Consider the following 15,687-nt stretch of genomic DNA (forward strand, 5'->3'; position numbering starts at 1 on the left):
AGTAAACTGGTATTTCAGCAACAGTATTTAAATTTGACATAATAACTCATTATTAAAGAGTTACAGAGCCCTTTCCAATTCCAAACACAATGTTAAAGGTTTCTATTTAGGGAAGCGAGCCCGTGAGGGCAGCACTGGGAGCTCCTATTAAGAAGAAATTATGTAGGAGTTTACAGAGGAGAGTCTGTCATAAACTATACAAATAAAAGCCAGAAATTCAATATTGACCTATACCTGACAAATCAATTGACTATATGAAAGTCTCTTTAATACAGTTCATTATTGGACGCTGCCGTCCAATACTATCTTGGGCTCAGTTTAACAAACATTTTATGAGAGCTTTTTACAAGGCAGACACTGTGTTAAAATTAGAGATACAGTGGGGCGCCTGGGTGGCTCAGTCGGTTGAGCGTCCGACTTCAGCTCAGGTCATGATCTCGCAGTCCATGAGTTCAAGCCCCACTTCAGACTCTGTGCTGACAGCTCAGAGCCTGGAGCCTGCTTCGGATTCTGTGTCTCCCTCTCTCTCTGCCCATCCCCTGCTCATGCTCTGTCTCTCTGTCTATCTCTCAAAAATGAATAAATGTTTTTAAAAAAAATTTTTTTTAATTAGAGATTGAGAACGATCAAAATATGGTCACTATCCTCACCACAGAGAATTCCAACCCAGACAGGTGAGGGCTGTGAAAGAGATCAGGACAGGGTGCAGTGTGAGAGGCAAAGACAGACTCCTCAGCCAGGGCAGGGAAGTGGGAGATGGAGAGGTGGAGGTCAGGGAAGGGTCAGTTGGGAGAGGGGATACCTAAGTTCGGACAAAACGATCTGCGAATTTTCATCGCATTAAGAACAAATGTAAAACAAAGATCATTGCTCATGTTAAGAGCACATACTAAAACAATATATATAGAAGCTACAATAGAGGCTTGATTATTATTCAAACAGATTGTCCTAAGAGACAAAATTCTTGGAATTTGCCCAGACTCGTGCCAAAGCATATTGTTCAAAATGAGATTAAATTTACCATACTCTTATCTCCAAAGAAAGTGATAGATTGGATGCTTAATGTACAGTGCTAATTTAGAAACATGTCAGAAGCCAGACAGTCTCCCTATTCTTTTAGAAGTAATTCCATAGAATTTAATCAGAGCTTATCGATCAGATGAGCTTCCATTTGCATATGCCTTCTCTCCACAGTCAATGCGGTCTGCAGTGTTGCACAGGCAAAATCTGTTTCTGCTTCTTTCAATTTGATTTGGCAACAACTCTAGAGGTCCCCAAAAGTTCCATAATAACAGTTGTTGCTGAACACTTAAATTGCTTAGGAATAGGTATTTGCAGTTTGTTTTACCTCCATGATTGTCTTAAAAATCCATTGTATCAAAAATGTTTTTTAAAAGTCCTTGAGTCCTCCTCCATGACTGGTAACACATTCAGAAGAAATGCTGTCAGTTTCCACACAGTGGTTCCATGTGTCAGGATGAGCACTGATTTCCAGAACCTTTGTGGTGAAAGGAACCGTTGAGCACCGCTTAGTCAAATCCCTTCATCTTATCCCTGTGGCCCCATGAAGTCAAATGAGCTGCCCACATCGAGGCAGCAAGATACTGTGGTGCCAGGATAGACGGGCTTAGTCTCCGTTTTCCAAGGTCAGGGTCTCTGACATCTTGAACGTTAGTGTACATGCAGATCTCTTGGGGATCTTGTTAAAAACGCAGATTCTTAGTTAGCAGTTATAAACTGGGGGCCTGGAATTCTGCATTTCTACTAACGAGATCCCAGGAGATGCTGGTGCCATTTGTCCATGAGCCACACTTTGAATAATAATGTTTCACCCTAAGAAAATGTATCTGAGGATAAACATTACCACAAGAATAGTCATGGTGCAGATACAGCTGACTGTTCCAAAAAAGATTGGCATATTTTAAGCATATCTAGTGTTAGTGTACCAAGTATCCATGTCATTTTATGATAGAGATAAACCACCATGCCATAGGCCAATTCCCTAGGAAACATCACCTTAGAAGTTCGTACTAATTAGAAAATTGATTGGATAAGATTTTTGATCTGCATCGCCTCCTTGTCCTGTGCCTTCTCATCCCCTAACTGGCATCCAGGATGCATAAGTGACAATTTTCTATAAATGCATTCCTTTTCTTAAGTGACTCATGATTCTTCAACTGTATGTTCATTTTATGATCCTTACTTAAATCAATGCACTGCTTACCTCAAATGGTTCTCCCCCTTCTGCACTTCTACCCCCCAATACACACACACACACACACACACACATGCATACAGTGTTCACATGTCTTATACCATGTTCATTGTATGAAACAAGTGGATTACTGTGTGATCAATAAGAGAATTATAATTGTTATCAATAATGCAAACAGGTAAGAGAAAATGGTCATTGTAGAATATGCCCTTAATTCTGGAGTACCTGCTTAATCGTAGGCTATGTCCATGTGAATTTTAGTCCTTGTTCAGAAACAAATACACAAACAAAAATCCTGTATATTTCAGAAGTCATTATGTTAAATACATTATATGAAAAATAGGTTTCCATGTATTTTCCTTATATATCTGTGAAGACATTCTTATTGAAGCATGTGACATCTTTATGAAAAAATGACCCAGCTTCACAGGCTATCATTCTTATTTCTGTATTTCTCTAGGTAGATCGTCCTCTATTCACTGCTGCAAAAATATTCTAACCAAAGAAACCAATTCAATTATATAGATAGAATTTGTTCAAATTTTATATATATGTGTGTGTGTGTGTGTGTGTGTGTGTGTGTGTAAAGTGTTTTGAAGAGTTAAAAGGGCTGTATCAATATAAGATATTCATTGTTAAGTTTATTGATAATACCAATGATCATAATTATATTTAAGTTACACAAGAACTCATAGTAATAAAAATCCAGAACTTTAGTATTTTATCTTGCAGGCCATTCTTCATGAAATAGAATTAGATATACCAAATCACTTGATAACACTTTTTTGGCATGGAATTTGGTTTTAAGGGGAATGAGAAAAATATCCTTGGTTTTATTCACATTGCTTTGATGCCAAAAAGATAATATTTATTCTTATTTACTATGGAGAAGAAAGGGCCGGTCATGTGTAAATCATGAGGTGTGTGCTGTCACAACTACATTTTATTAGGGGCTTTGCATGATGGTTATGGTATAGATGAACTATGGATAGTAACCATGACTGTGGGTGTTGAGCATCTATAAGCTAATTTGCTTCCTAGAACCTTTTGATGGCCCTCTTGACTAGAGCATGTTACTGGGTAAAATGGATCCAATATGCAATGCTTTCATTACTGGTATAATAGCAACAAAAACAGCACCTAGAAAGGACTTCCATATTTAGGCACATCCCCACTGCATGACCTTACAAACGATATTTATTATATCAAGATTCTAGAATTTGGATAGGTGAATGTATGTGAGTAAAACGAAAATTTGATGCAGTTTAAAAATAGTTTCACCTTAAATGCGAAATGACACCTATTAAGTACTACAGTAGAACCACCCTTTGAATTTTAAAAATGTATTTGTCTTTGGGGATCACTGGATGAAGTGAAGTTTGTGCTAATAAATGTCTGCTTCTTTCTGTCTTTCAGTATTAAAAAGGAGACCTAATTTGTCATACCTTTAAAAAAAATAGGGCATATAGTTTTTCTGGTCAGTAATCACTGGAGTGTGTAAGCGCTTGACTTCTATTGTAGTTTGATGATTGAACTTACAACATAAAAGTACCTATGAAAGCACAAAATTGAGTGTCTATGAAGGGAAAAGCTCAGGATCCTTTAAATGAATAAAAGATTATGGATGGAACCATGCAAGACCTTATCAAAACCAGTGTTTTAACAAGATAGGAGTCCTTGCTCAGTGGCAGATAAGGAAATGCCAGAGGGAAAGTGACTTAGCTACACAGGCCTTGCCAGCCCTATGTAACTTGCCAACCTCCCTGGGAGTTAAATTTCATTTATCATTAAATGCCTTATGAAGACTGAAGCAAACAACAACAAAAATATGTACCCCGCAGTTTCCATGGAACATGGTTTTCTAAATGTGTTCTTTTCCTTTTCTTTATGTTGTTCAGCCACCAGGTCATTGTAGGAATCTCCATATTCCATAGGAGGAAAATTGCCAATCTGAAAATTCAGTGTCTTTAGCGTTCTATTGCTTATCACATTTTTGCCCTCTAGGTGCCAACCTGGATTCACTGGAGCAAGATGTACTGAGAATGTGCCCATGAAAGTCCAAAACCAAGAAAGTATGTTAAAATAATCTGAAATTTGCTTTCTCCCCCAAACTACAGCAACAATTACTACCACTTGGTGCTTTTACAGTTCAGTTGTAACTGATTCCTTTTGTCCTAACGATGGTTTAGCCACTCGGGGCATCAACTCATTCAGTGTGAGTTTGTTTCACTGTCTCTCAGCTTGGGCCCCAAAGATCATAGGGGTGAATTAGAATGACCAGTCCGGATGGCCAGGGATTCTGGTGACCATGGCAGGCAGGCCAACCAAAAACCATTTCTTTCCGGCACTTTTGACCAAAGATGTCCCGTGGAAAACGGAGATAAAGAAACCATCAGATGCGATTTTCAGCGAGTCCCTCTGAAAGAAAGCAGTCACTTCAAGTGCTTCCATCTTCCTTTCTGTCATACAAACCCTAGGACCCCATTTTGTGCAGATTTTTAATCCTTTGAGGGAAATGCCAGAGTCTGAAAACCATGGTTAGGACAAAGACTCAGTTCCTGAGGGTGAACTCGCCAAGTTCAGTCAAATGACACTGAAGGAGCTTCTTTCTAGCATATATTCACCTCTTCTCTTTTTCTCTGTTTTTTCTACCATTGTTTTTTGTTTCTTCTCTCAGGTGCCCAAATGAGTTTACTGGTGATCGCTGCCAAAACTACGTAATGGCCAGCTTCTACAGTACGTCCACTCCCTTTCTGTCTCTGCCTGAGTAGGAGCATGCTCAGTCGCTGCCGCTTTCTTGTTGCATCTCCCCTCAGATTTCACCTAGACATAGATGTGTTTTACCAGGTCTAACATTGACTGCCTCTGCCTGTCGCATGAGAACATTAACACAAGCGATTGTATTACTTCCTCTGTTCGTGACTAGTGGGCTCTGAGATACTAATAGGTGTGTGAGGCTCCGGATGCTTCTGAAATGGATACTGAATAATGTGATACAAAATGATAGCCAATATCACACAGTGCAATTATAATAAAAGCATTTAAAAGTCTCACTGTTATTGATAAAATAAAATCATTCTGCTAAACAGTCCATCTTCTTTATAAAATGGCAGCGTCCTGCAAAGGATGTTGCTAAATTGTAATCAGTATGCACTTGAAATGATGGTAAGTTAATTTCGGCTCAGAATGTGTTATTTATAACAAATAAACATGCTAAAAAGAGTTCAGATGTTTCTCTTCATTAACAGTTTGCATTTAGGTGTAAAAAGAGCACTGAGTAGGAAAATGACAAACATTTCACAGCAAATGAGATATCTTGGCTTCTCTTTATGTTGCTTAGGAAACAGGTGATTCAGGATTAGTTTAAACAATCATTTCTTTATATTTGCATTTCTTTATGCTAGTTTCAATGACAATTTTAGGGACAAGTAGGGGTTTTTTGATATTCGTTACTTACTTTGAAATATAATAGTTTACATCCAGATATATATTTTTAATGCAGAACTGGGAAATTTTGTTGGATTTCTATGGCTTCGTGAAGGGTTGAACATCATCCTTAAAAGACCCAATCCACATGTATATAATTTGCACGGGTAACTAGATCATGTAATTTGTCCTTCTGCTGTGAACTGGGCTATCGCTTCTAATTCTGGAGCTTTCAAAGCATTGTGTTTAAAAGGGATTCCATATAGTTATTCATTGAGATGAAAGGGTGACAATTTTTTTTCCCCTGTGAAAGATCAGATAGTAAATACTTCAGGGTTTGCAGGTGATAACCGTCACCTGCACAACCACGAACTCTGCACAAAGCAGCCATAGCCAATGCATAAACTGATAGGCATGGCCGTGTGCTACTAAAACTTTATTCACAAAAGCAGGCAGTGGGCTGGATTTATCAATCCCTGATTCGGATTGTCAGTTGCTCACCCTGAAAAATACTGGACATAGCCGATCAGTGTAAATTCACGTAACACAATGAATAGTGACACGAGCCGGTCATTTGGGGGCCCTAAAAGAATCAGAGATTTACCCTTACTTGTATGCATGCAAAGAATAAGATCCTGTTCCTCCTGTTAACAGTCGTGGAAGAATAAATTTCATGGAAAAGTTAATTTTATATGCATTAAGGGGAGGCCATTTCCATAATATTCAATCATTTATTTAGTGAGGTGGTGCTTATGGCATATTTACACAGGCTACATATCAAAGATTATGTTATTAATCTTTTTAAATGTAGATAAGATGGAGAATAAAAAATAGAAGAGGAATAGTAGAATTTTACTGAATATTTTAAAGCCGTTCCTTTCAGAAATCAGTTTGTATTCAAATAACATAGATTTAGCAAATCATGTGACTGTATAAATATGATAACATATCGTAGAATTGAGTGAAAATTCTGAACATTTGTATCACACTTAAATGTTTGGTGTTATACCGAGTTTCATTGTGCACTGAAGGCAATGTTAGGGCACTATATAGAGAATCGCATTTTTAAAATGAAGCTATTTCCCCAAATAATGATGCAGTTAGATCTGACAGCAGTAGGCAAAGAAGATGTTTTCAACTTCTATTTTAGACCATTTTCTTTTTCAGAAGATATTCTTTCAAAATAGCCACTATGTATTTAATCAGAGTGTGATTCCTTAAATAAAATCTTTAGTAAGCTTTCGATCGCACTTTTGGAAGACATTCAAGAAAGCAGCCTTCATATTTACCCTGATGTAACAAAGATTGATAGGAAGTGAATTTATGAGCAGTCTGTGATGTCTGTGCGTCAGGGCTCCCTCGGATCTGGAAAAGCAAGAGCTTCCCTTCAGAAACTGCTTTCCAAAGTTGTCTTGCCCAGCGTTAATTTTCTGACCTCTATAGCTTAAATTTTCAATTTTCATTTCTGCAGACTCTCATAGAGAAGGCAGGAAAATACACTTTGCTGTTTTAAGAACTTTATGTTCAAGTATCAGTGTAGTCTGCACAAAGGATAAAAAATGTTGCCACAGTGGTAATGATTAAACTTTAATTGTTTGTGTTCATAAAGTCTGAAACACATAACATAAATTTTGAAGGAAAAGATATTCCCCAGGTTCAAAGAGAAACATTTTTTCGACTTACTAAACCACATTTTGAATAGAAGAATGACATTATAAAAGAATGTACAGCTTTTAAAATGCTTATTAACACATAACTTACATTATTAGGATTTGATGCAGTTTTTCTGGTCAGAGTATTCTATGGGGACATTTATTGATTTATAAAAATGGATTTAAAGTATGAAAGAAAAGAATAAATGTATATTTTATATGGCTTTCTTGAAGGCAGCCATTTGCCTTGAAATAAAACATATTTATAATACTTTCTAGGAAAATATTGTCAAGGTTAGTCAGCTTCAAATTTGACCTACCTTGACAGAGTTCCTACTTTCAAGGATTGTATTGATCATTGTTGGGGGGGGGGGGGGGAGAATGTGCATATATAGGCAATTCATAATTGATATATAGACTTCCTGGGCAGAAAAAAAAAAAAAAACACAGCTTCAATAGTTAGAGGCAGTATACAGCAAGTATATCATATATAAACTAATATATAATAATAAGTTATTATAGAATAGCCCAAATCATAGAATATTTTTACAGAGTACAATTTTAGAACTTTTAGGCATATTGTCAGCATGAGTAATCCCAATAGATCTCCTTAAATGTAATTTTGAATCAGAGGTTACTAGTGCATAAATTACTTGTGTTGATTCTAAATGCTTTAAAAACCATTGCAATTACTAATTTATCCAACGTGTATCTGGATGACAGTAGAATAAAGACACAATCTATGACATAAATTATCACAAATTCTAACTGAGTGTTAGACTTTCTTGTGTGTGTGTTGGTGAATGTGCTTCTGTGCACATGGAAACTTGGGAGTGTGGAGAAAGCCTCCTATTACATTCCAAAAGGCTCAATGGCAATATGGATTTGTATATGTGAAAATAAAAAAAGTATCTGCATTTGTAAAGGTAAGTCAAAAATGAAAAGTCAGACACTAAATACGTCCCACTTAGCACTGGCATTGACAGAGCTCCTTTAGAAATCTCAGAGGTGCAGAAAGGACTATACATATGTCTTTGATATTGTTTGCATAAGGAGGCCCAAAGTATTAAAGAGTAAAATCTTGAATGTCTTCAGATTTTATCAGAAGCCGTAAATGCATGGATGGATAATTTTGGCAAAAGAAAGTTGTTTAATTGTTCTTTTCTCTGATGCAATTGAAAAATTTAAATTAACCTACAGGTTAATCAGTTCTCTTCAAACAATTATAAAATCCTCAAGCAAAGGAATAGTGAGTCAATATTTTATAGTTTCTGAAGACTCTTAGATTTAAATTAATTTTTTATATTGCTTACTGCACAGCAGGAAATCACATGTAGAAAAGGAAACTAAATTGTTTACAGCAACCTTTGTGTTTTTGAATTATTAATTTAATTTGAAAAATGTAGTGGCGAGACAGAAGTTCAATAGGAAGCGTATGATACATAATGAGCCTAAGCCAACATTAGGTTAAATAGAACAGATAGAAAGTAGTAACTTCTTCATCAAATGAAAAGTGTTTGCGTATTCTGCTTTTCTTGACTCACAATGAAAGAAATGTAGCCACCAATAGTAAAAATAAATGAGAGCAGTATTTGCTCCAGGTCGAGAATGATGCATGTTTCCTCTGCTTGTTTCCTTGTTAGGGCTTATGGCCAGAAGAGATTCCAATTTTAAGTACCAATTTCCCTTTGAATTATTTGAAATTGGAGCTGCCTGATATGAATGACTTCCCATGAAATGAAATTATAGTTAGGCTCACAGACTTACCTATAAAACTGTAAATGCAGTAATATGTATGCATGGGCATGCTACTAATTTTATTGAAGACTTAACCAAGCTTTCTACGCAACTAATATAGATCATTAGCAGTGTTCATGTAGGCATGGAATAATGATTCTCTGAAAAGAGTTTCTGTAGATATCTCGGCTTTAACCCTTAAATTATTACTGACTGGTAGGAGGAAAAGGCATATGATGGAAGGGGTTCTAGGGAGAAAAACTGAGTCGCATCTTCAAGGAAATGTGTAAGGAAATTTATTATCACTTCCTTGGAAAATGAATTCTTATCCTTGATGTTCCAAAGTTTATATAAAGGAAGCAAATGAGGGGGAAATATTTTGTCAAATTGAGTGTTGCACAGAGACAAGAGAAGTTCATTTGGATTTGAATAAATTGTTAACTTTTGCTGTGGACATTGTGCAACCAAATTAATCCTGAATCCTGTGGCTTTTAATTTATGAAAAGTTTAGGCTATTCACCTGAGTACCCCGGGCCAACCAAGGCAGACTGATCTATTGTCCACACTACCTCTCGTTATTACTGTTACTCAATGTCCTCTCTGATTTATTTTTTAATCTGGAAGCTCCGTTTCCTCAAGAGGTAGAAAGTTTTTAAAGCCTCACTTCTTGGGTATATCCCAGCAGCTTTCAGAGTTTTCCTGGCCATGAATTAGGTAAAAGGAAACCTACATGTAATAAGGGGCCCAAGGTAGATCTCCAGATAAGTCCACTCTCCAAGCTCTTAAACCCTTCTGCTGTTGGCCGACATATTTCCTGACTCCTTTATTCCACAGGGTCTCCCTGTGGCGCATGTGTTAGTATCATAAGCATTTTGTCAATGAGAAATTAACGTCCAAAGTCACTGAACAGGCAAATGGCAGAGGCAGGACCTGAAAACAGGAGGACTTAAGCACACGACCCTCCTTATTTTCTCCTCTCTACTTGAGGATGCTTTGTCCATGCCCAGACTGATGTTTTTGTGAGAGGAGTACCCCTCAACCACATGTTTTCAAAGTTAAGAGATCGATGCCTTGTCATGTTTCCTGGACCACCGTGGTATCTCTCGAGTCAGTGATGAAGGGAAGAAATGGAGACCTCTGAATCTCCATGTGCCTTCTGCCCTTCCTTCCCATGTGCCTCTCCACCATCCACGCACAAATAAGCAATCCTAAGGGGTCCCCCGCCACCACCACCACCACCCCCGATAAAATTTGATTAACAATTTTTGCTTCCGCCTGGAAAGCATCTTTTCTGGAAGGTTTTTGTTTCTATTTTTAATTTGCCCATGTCCCCCATTTCCTTGCTTGAACCTGTGCAGTTTCTGCTAGTCCTTTAGTCTTGAGTCTCTGCACTCACATCTGCCAGGACTGTGGACTGTGAGCTCACACCTTGGGGTTCCCTCCCGGAGCCCTGGGCTCTCATCTGGCCGTCGGAGCTCAGCACCGTGGAGTGATCATCTGATTGGCTCTCTGTTATTTGAGGAAGTAATCCATTGAACTAAGGACCCCAGGAATTGGATCCTTCTCCCACACAACCCCCTTTTCTTTTTACAATTTGAAAAAGCAAGGCATCGAGAGTTATCCTATGCCATGCAGGAGTTCTTCGAAAAAAACTAGATGCAGGCTCTGTTCCCCAATTCCCTCTCTGGCTTTTTGGGCAGAAGCATTTGTTGCTTTCTGTGAATGAAACATGTAAGTGGTGGAGAGCGGAGAAGGTTAGGAACAGAGGAGATATGTATATATATTTTAATAACCAAAACAACGAGAAATATTAGAGCATAACTAGCCACAAACTACAAAAACTGTAAATCCAGCGTGACAAAATTTTCAGACCTGAGTGCTGTCCTCTTGGCTTCCACCCCTGGCTCTGCCAACCATGTGCCTTTGGGCAAAAAAAAAATCACCTCCCTGGAACTGCACTTCTGCCTTTTAAAGAGAGGAATGAAATAATACTGAATGCCTTTCTTTATTATCATAAATACAATATTTCTATTCCCAAATGAGGACAACTTCTCCCTCAGTAAGGTCTTTTAAGGGTTAATAAAGACACGGTGTGCTGGTATTTGCACACCTCTTTAACAAGACGAGTCCCCTATGCGGACTCACGGAGGCGTACCTGAGCACTGCTTGTGTTAACCACCCACCATTCGTCCTGTTCCGTGTGCACGCACAGAGAGCCGTAATAGTCATGTGTAATGTGTTTTGGAGCGCAGTGTATTGCTCTTTTCTGAAACTTGTTTCCTTTCTTTCTTTTTTTTGTCAACTTTCTGCATTGGCAGAGCATCTTGGGATTGAATTTATGGGTATGGACCAATCATCATTCCTTTTAGCCTGCAGAATTTAGAACCTCTGAGCTGAAATCTTTTCCTTTTCTGCTCTTACCTTTCAATTCCTAACTAATTTCCTTTTCCTTCAGAAGGGATCATACAGCTATAACAATGATTTTTCCGCGTCCCATCTATGATTAGTTTACCAAAATGTCACTGAGTGCAGCAGTTTCTAGATTTCCAAACTTCACTTAGAGTTTAAAATCACCTCACCTGCTGCAAATTCACACATGTCCCACGTACCTTGACCCTCTGGATCTGACCATGCTGTTATTTCAGAGCTGGGGTAAGTTGGAGAGGTGTGGAAGGCTATGGGAAGAACCAAACCAGGCCTGAGAACAAAAGAAGCTCTAAATGCATCGACTTAAAAGCACGCCACGTCTTAGGCTGATGGGAACTTGACATACAGTGTAAAAATCACCCATTTAATATAGTAACATAGAAAGCCCTGACATTGCAACACAATATTGTAGGCACAGACTGATTTTCTGGGAATGTTCAAGCGCTGCTGTAGTCAACTTCATTATCTTATGAGCAAGGAAATAGAAAACAGAAAGAAAAAAGCCTTGTGCTATTTTCAGTGGAAATTCTAGCACTAATGGAATTAACCTTGAGTCACTAAGATCATCCAGACAAGTAATCAAATAGACATGTTCACACTGTAAACACAAAATATCTCTTAGCAGCATATGAATTTGGGGCATAGTCCCTTTGAAATCCTTTGTCCTAAATTATTGGAAGCAAGGGCCAGTCCTGGGAAGAGAGGGAAACCATTCTGTCATCCCAGAGGCTCCACAGCGCAGGTACCCGGGCTTTCTGGACAGCACCAGCAGCCCTGGAATGTGGCCATGGGTCAACAAAGCAATGTCCTGATTAACAGAATATCTGATCTCCATGCAGCTGGTGTCAGTGACATCATGCAGTGAGGGCACCCTGTAGCATACCTGCTGCTCTCGTTTGGATGAGAACGTCACCATCTATACCTAATATACTTTCCATAATTCGTGGAGAATAAGACTTTTGCAAGTTCTGCCAGTTATAGGTTTAGAAACTCAATTGGTTGACCATTCCTCCTGTAAAAACTCCCAAGAGCAAACGGTTCCTGGGATGAGAAAACCCCCACTTATATGGGAGTGGCCCTTTGCAGATCAGAGAACCTCTCCCAAGCGTGAGAATCTCAAGAGGTCCCGTGATCAGCATTGGGTGGCAGATTATCTACGTAGAGAGAGAGGGATCTATTCAAGTAACCTCCCTCTGGATAAAAATAGTTCCACTACTAAAAAGGCTTACAGGCCTTTCCTACAGGGAGAAAACAAAGCCATTATCGCCTGCTCCTTTTCCCTAACGGCATCTTTCTCCCACTTTATCACTTCAGGGTCTAACTAGAATTTAATACTTCTATTCCCAATGAGGTAGGGCAATGGATAGTTCAGATATACGACTTCTCCCTCAGTAAGACCTGAAGGAGCAGTAGAGACACCATATGCTGGTATCTGCACACCTCTTACAGGCAAACGGTCTAAAACTCCAAAGTCTCAGGACAGCCAGTGTACTGAGCCAGAATGTTCCATCCTTAAGGGAAATCAGACCTTAAAGATCAATTGCAATTGAGAAAGACAAGGCTTCTGTCTCTTAGCCTGGCCAGAGCAGACAGAAAAACATGCTCGATCTGATTCACTGCAAAGCATTCAGCCAAACCGTAGAGTAAGGACTGGGAAGCGTTTCCATTCATTAAGGCACATCCGCCAACTGGACTGACGGATTCTCTTTTTCAGCGCTGCCTCTAATTTGCTTTTGCCCTATTGACCCTGTCACGCTAGGAAAAAAAATAATAATAAGGAAAAAGGGGGGTCAAAAGAACCCATTGTTTTCATTATTGTTCATCAAGTATTTCCCTTTTAACACATTCATAATGTGGGGGTTCCTTGCTCTAGTAAATCATTGGAAAATGGAATAGAAACTGAACTGGGAAACATTTAATGTATTCGGGAAATGCCGTTGTGAATACAGAATCTTAATCCTCCTTCTGTATTCCATGGGCCTTGTCTTTAGTTGGTTCATCTTAGCACTTTGCTTTCTTTACCCTTTGGCCTTTACTGAGCTGCCTTTTCATTTCCATGACCAATTTCGCTGGAAAATGCGTGTCTTCCCGTATCACGTAGGGCAGTGTGGTGAATCATCATACCACATTTGCTGACAAACTGAGGTCAGTCTATTCTTTCCTAACGAACAACCGCCGAAAAACTTCTCAACGGAATCCCTGGGAGTAGTGGGTGGGATGCCTTTCCCCCCTTGGGTCCCTGTATACATCCCATTTTCACGGTTTGCAGATGTAATCTCCCAGCTTTTTCTAAAAATAGAACGTTAAGATGCCAGTGCCACCAAGCCCTCCTCCTTTCAAAAGAAGAAAAAAAGAGAGTGAGCGAAAGAGGGCAGGGTAAAGCAGGGTCAAGGACACGTCTACACTCCTGTTTCCGAACCAACTTACCACACCGGCAGGAACCCTGCCTCCTGTCCCGGGCCCCACCTCTCCTTCTTAGACATAGTGCTAAAAACTGATCCAGATGCCAGGTCAAGGAGGAAGCTCCCGTGGCACCAGCTCACAGATTAACACCTCATAAAATTTAATTCCCTGTCCTGTGGCTGTGGGGGAGGGGAGGCAGCAGACACAGCAATTAACAAAGAAGCATTCACCTTCCACCTCATCATCTGACTTTTGCGGCCAAAGTATGTGCCACCACTCTGTCTCCTGGTTCATTGTTTCCTTGCAATGCACCAGCTGCTTTGCTTTCTAATTGTGGCTGCCATGTGACCGCCAGCCTAGGGTAGGAGTTATGCTGTATGGGTTCACCCTTCCAACTTTACATCCACCTTCTCTTCCCGCCCAGCATTTCCTCCCTCTGGTTTTCTTTTGTTTATTTATTTTTCTTCCCTTAGTATCGGGCATGCTGTGCCAGGGACTTCAGATGGCTCCTTCACTTTCAACCTTGTTTTCCTTCGTACCCGACTTCCTCCCTCTCTCCGTCATTCTGTCAGTCTGTCTGTCCTCTTGGTTTGTTTTTTCCTTCCCACTTCCCACCCTTTTGGTTTGTTTTTGTAGAATTTCTGTAGCATTCTAGTCTTTTACCCACTGACTTCTATTCTCCTTCTCCTCCTGTTAATAATCAGTGCTCTATTAATTTGATTTGACAATGTTCCTGATCTGTTAACTGGAATTTGATTACCATGGGCTTGGCTTGTAGGAAATGTTTTTTTGTTTAATGGTAAGGTCTACTGTATCACAGAAAATAAAACGCACTTTTTCATTTCGAGAAGACCTTTCTGCGACTTGCCCTCTCTCAGCAGAGAAGAAGGTGTGGTGGCTAAGACTGAGAATGTAAACCAAAAATGTTCCCTAAGGCCCCATGTCGACGTCCAGATAAGAGACCGTCATTTGCACAACATCCTCCAGTTTTTGACCAGCTTATTAATCAATTTGGCAAGTTCCACTTACATTGCTTATTCTACACTGGTTGAGTTCTCTTTCTCAGTGAATATCTTCCAATAAATATAATTAGACTAGTTGGAAACTCAGTTCCTAAGGGATCAGGTTCACCACGAAATCTGCCAATCTCATTAAAAGCCTGACCCACCAACGTATAATCAAATGATCCCTCCCAAAAACCGATTTGCAAATAGAAAGACTTCCATGAATAAGATACTGGTCACATTGGGGGTACAGTGCTGCTCTTAACCCAAAGTTCTAAGCATCGGACTCCCTTAGTGTAACCTACCTTAGCTAATTTGCCAAGCTGGTCACCACAGCAATGCATTACAATCTATTCCAAGTCGCATATCATGGATGCTAGTGGTTTCTTTACACAGATACATTAGGTGTCTAAGTACAACTGGTGGGGTAATAATAATTGTCTTTCAAAGGACAAATCTCCATCTTGGCCCAGGACTCTCTTACCCACCATATTGGGTTTTCTCTGATACAGTACACTGCTACCCCCACCGTGTGGCTTATGTTTACATTTTACAGTTTAATCATAGGGATCCTGCCTCAGTTTTGTTGCTAACTACAAGTCAAGCTCATGTTTGCAAATGTCTTTGAGTTTATTTTTTTTAATTTAGAAATGGCTCCTTGTAAAGACCGCCGGAATATAACATAGATGGGAAATAAAAAGAGGCTTGGGAGGGCGGGGGGGATGGAGAAGAGGGAGGAGGGGAGGATGGCCCCAGTGATTCCAACCCCAACTCGTTTTATTGGCATTGATTCCTGTTGTCTTTGCAAGATATGGTTTTTTTT

General features: G+C 39.4%; 1 protein-coding gene across 16 annotated transcripts in view; it reads left to right on the top strand.

Annotated features, from left to right (window-relative positions):
* The window catches only part of NRG1 (neuregulin 1), a 1,118,472-nt gene that overhangs the window by 1,089,890 nt on the left and 12,895 nt on the right, over nt 1-15,687 (top strand). For 7 of the 16 annotated variants that reach the window (XM_040490199.1, XM_040490192.1, XM_040490196.1 and 4 more), the window contains 2 exons: nt 4,893-4,951; nt 11,349-11,372. In XM_040490199.1, the coding sequence (XP_040346133.1) occupies nt 4,893-4,951; nt 11,349-11,372 (83 nt within the window). Of the gene's footprint in view, nt 1-4,219; nt 4,288-4,892; nt 4,952-11,348; nt 11,373-15,687 lie in introns of all 16 variants that reach the window. The other 9 variants (XM_040490193.1, XM_040490202.1, XM_040490208.1 and 6 more) reach the window with 2 other exon arrangements.

This window comes from Herpailurus yagouaroundi, unplaced genomic scaffold, assembly GCF_014898765.1.
Source record: "Herpailurus yagouaroundi ecotype Mexico unplaced genomic scaffold, PumYag 181, whole genome shotgun sequence".
Classification (NCBI taxonomy): domain Eukaryota; kingdom Metazoa; phylum Chordata; class Mammalia; order Carnivora; family Felidae; genus Herpailurus; species Herpailurus yagouaroundi.